The sequence below is a fragment of the Myotis davidii genome, unplaced genomic scaffold (genome assembly GCF_000327345.1).
Source record: "Myotis davidii unplaced genomic scaffold, ASM32734v1 scaffold150, whole genome shotgun sequence".
Classification (NCBI taxonomy): Eukaryota; Metazoa; Chordata; class Mammalia; order Chiroptera; family Vespertilionidae; genus Myotis; species Myotis davidii.
The window spans coordinates 1,632,954-1,634,651 of NW_006283437.1; the positions used below are offsets into that span (position 1 = coordinate 1,632,954).

Consider the following 1,698-nt stretch of genomic DNA (forward strand, 5'->3'; position numbering starts at 1 on the left):
GAAGAGGCCTGGGAGTGGGGGCTAGGCGGGCGGGCTGCCACCCTCACCCCTCAGGCGCCCCTGGGGCTGCGGCGTACCACCAGCACCCCGATGGATGTCTCCGTCCCCGACATGGCATAGATGCCCTCCTCTTTGACGAAGGGGTACGACCTCTGCTCGTGGAGCAGCAGCCGGGCGCCGGCCGTGGACGTGAGGAAGGGCACATACTCCTCCTGGCCCAGGTCCAGGATCAGCTTCAGGCCTGTGGGGGGAGGGGCCGAGGGCTGCTGCCGGGAGCCAGCCACCCACATGTCCATGCCCCCAGCAAGGGGCCTCCCTGGCCTGCCCAGGAGCCGGCTCCGCTTTGTGAAAGTCCAGCCTCCTGTCTTCTCTAGGCCCATCCTAGTCCCCCACCGTTCTCTCCTCCTGGGCTCCTCCTGCTCCCCCCCCCACGTGGCGGCCATCTGAGGGCACCGCGGCTCCACCTCGCCTCACAGTCAGCCTGTCTCAGCCCCGTGCTCCTTCCTGGTGCCAGGCCTTCGGAAGGCTTTGTCCCCCCCGCCCCCCCGAAGACCCGCTCTCCCTGCAGGTCTCAGCCCAGGTCACCTCCTCCAGCCTGCATGGGAACCTGGGATCCCAGGGGGCAGGGCCGGAGCACTTCCCACTCAGCCCTTATTCTGCTCATTAGCAAAATGGAAGTAGTGTGGCTGCCCCAGGCCCCCCCCTCCCCCCAACTGAGGCGGCCACTCTTCCTCAGGCCCCAGCTGCCTGCCCAGATCCTGCCCTTCAACGCTTGATGGCCACCTGGTCTTTGGGCCGCACGGTGGGAGGGTAAAGCCTCATGGGTCTGGCCCGGAGGAGCTGAGACTTACCGAACTCCACTCCGGGGTTGGAGGAGGGGAGCGCTCGCTCGGCCATGCCCCAGTTGAAGATGTAGCAGTTGCCGTAGTCAGGGTGGAAGAGGGAGGTGAAGTTCCTGAAAGAAACAGCAGCAGCTGGAGCGCAGCCCGCCCGGTGCCCGGTGCCCGATGTCCGGTGCCCATTGGGCTGCTGTGCAGGCTGGCGGCCCAGGGCCCAGGCCCGGAGCGAGCGCACGGAGAGACGCCCGGCGCCCTCGGGAGAGGGAGAGGGGAGTCTCGGGCGGGCTCAGGCTTAGCCAGGACGAGGAGCGTCCTTCACGCGTTCACCTCTCGCCTCTGCAGGTCCCGGCTCAGCCAGGGCTGTGAAGTGACCTCGTTCGGAGAACCTCTGTGCAGGTGTGACTAAGGGTCCTGGGGGAGGGCGGCCCGGGGCACCGGTGGGACCCAGCCGCCTCAGCAGGGCCCGAGGAGAGTCCCAGCAGAGGCCACGGGAAGATGAGACAGAGGTGGTGGTGACACAGCCACAAGCCCAGGAAGCCCGGGGGCCCCCAGAAGCTGGCAGAGGCGGGAAGAACCCTCCCCAGGGCCTCGGGGGGAGCCGGCCCCGCGACACCTTGATTTCGGGCCTCTGGCCTCCCCCCTGAAGAAATAAATTCTGTTGTTTAAGTCACTCTCCAGAGAGGTGGACTGGACACCTGGGCCATTCTGATAAAGAGGGACGTGGGCAGAGCCGGGGGCCACGTGGGACTATGGCTCAGCAGGGGCCACGTGGGCTGTGGGTCAGCGGGGGTCACGCGGGCTGTGGGTCAGCAGGGGCCACGCGGGCTGTGGGTCAGCAGGGGCCACATGGCTGTGGGTC

General features: G+C 67.6%; 2 protein-coding genes across 2 annotated transcripts in view; one reads left to right on the forward strand and one right to left on the reverse strand.

The window, feature by feature from the left end:
- LOC102752600 (conserved oligomeric Golgi complex subunit 7) overlaps positions 1-1,053 on the forward strand; it is an 82,923-nt gene extending 81,870 nt beyond the window's left edge. Inside the window, exon 18 of the mRNA XM_015564074.1 lies at positions 1,038-1,053. The gene's annotated coding sequence lies outside the window, so the exon portion shown is untranslated. The remainder of the gene's footprint in view (positions 1-1,037) is intronic.
- SCNN1B (sodium channel epithelial 1 beta subunit) overlaps positions 1-1,698 on the reverse strand; it is a 37,447-nt gene that overhangs the window by 6,365 nt on the left and 29,384 nt on the right. The window contains exons 5-6 of the mRNA XM_015563877.1: positions 852-955; positions 78-241 (exon numbers count right to left, since the gene is read on the reverse strand). Of these exons, the coding sequence (XP_015419363.1) occupies positions 78-241; positions 852-955 (268 nt within the window). The remainder of the gene's footprint in view (positions 1-77; positions 242-851; positions 956-1,698) is intronic.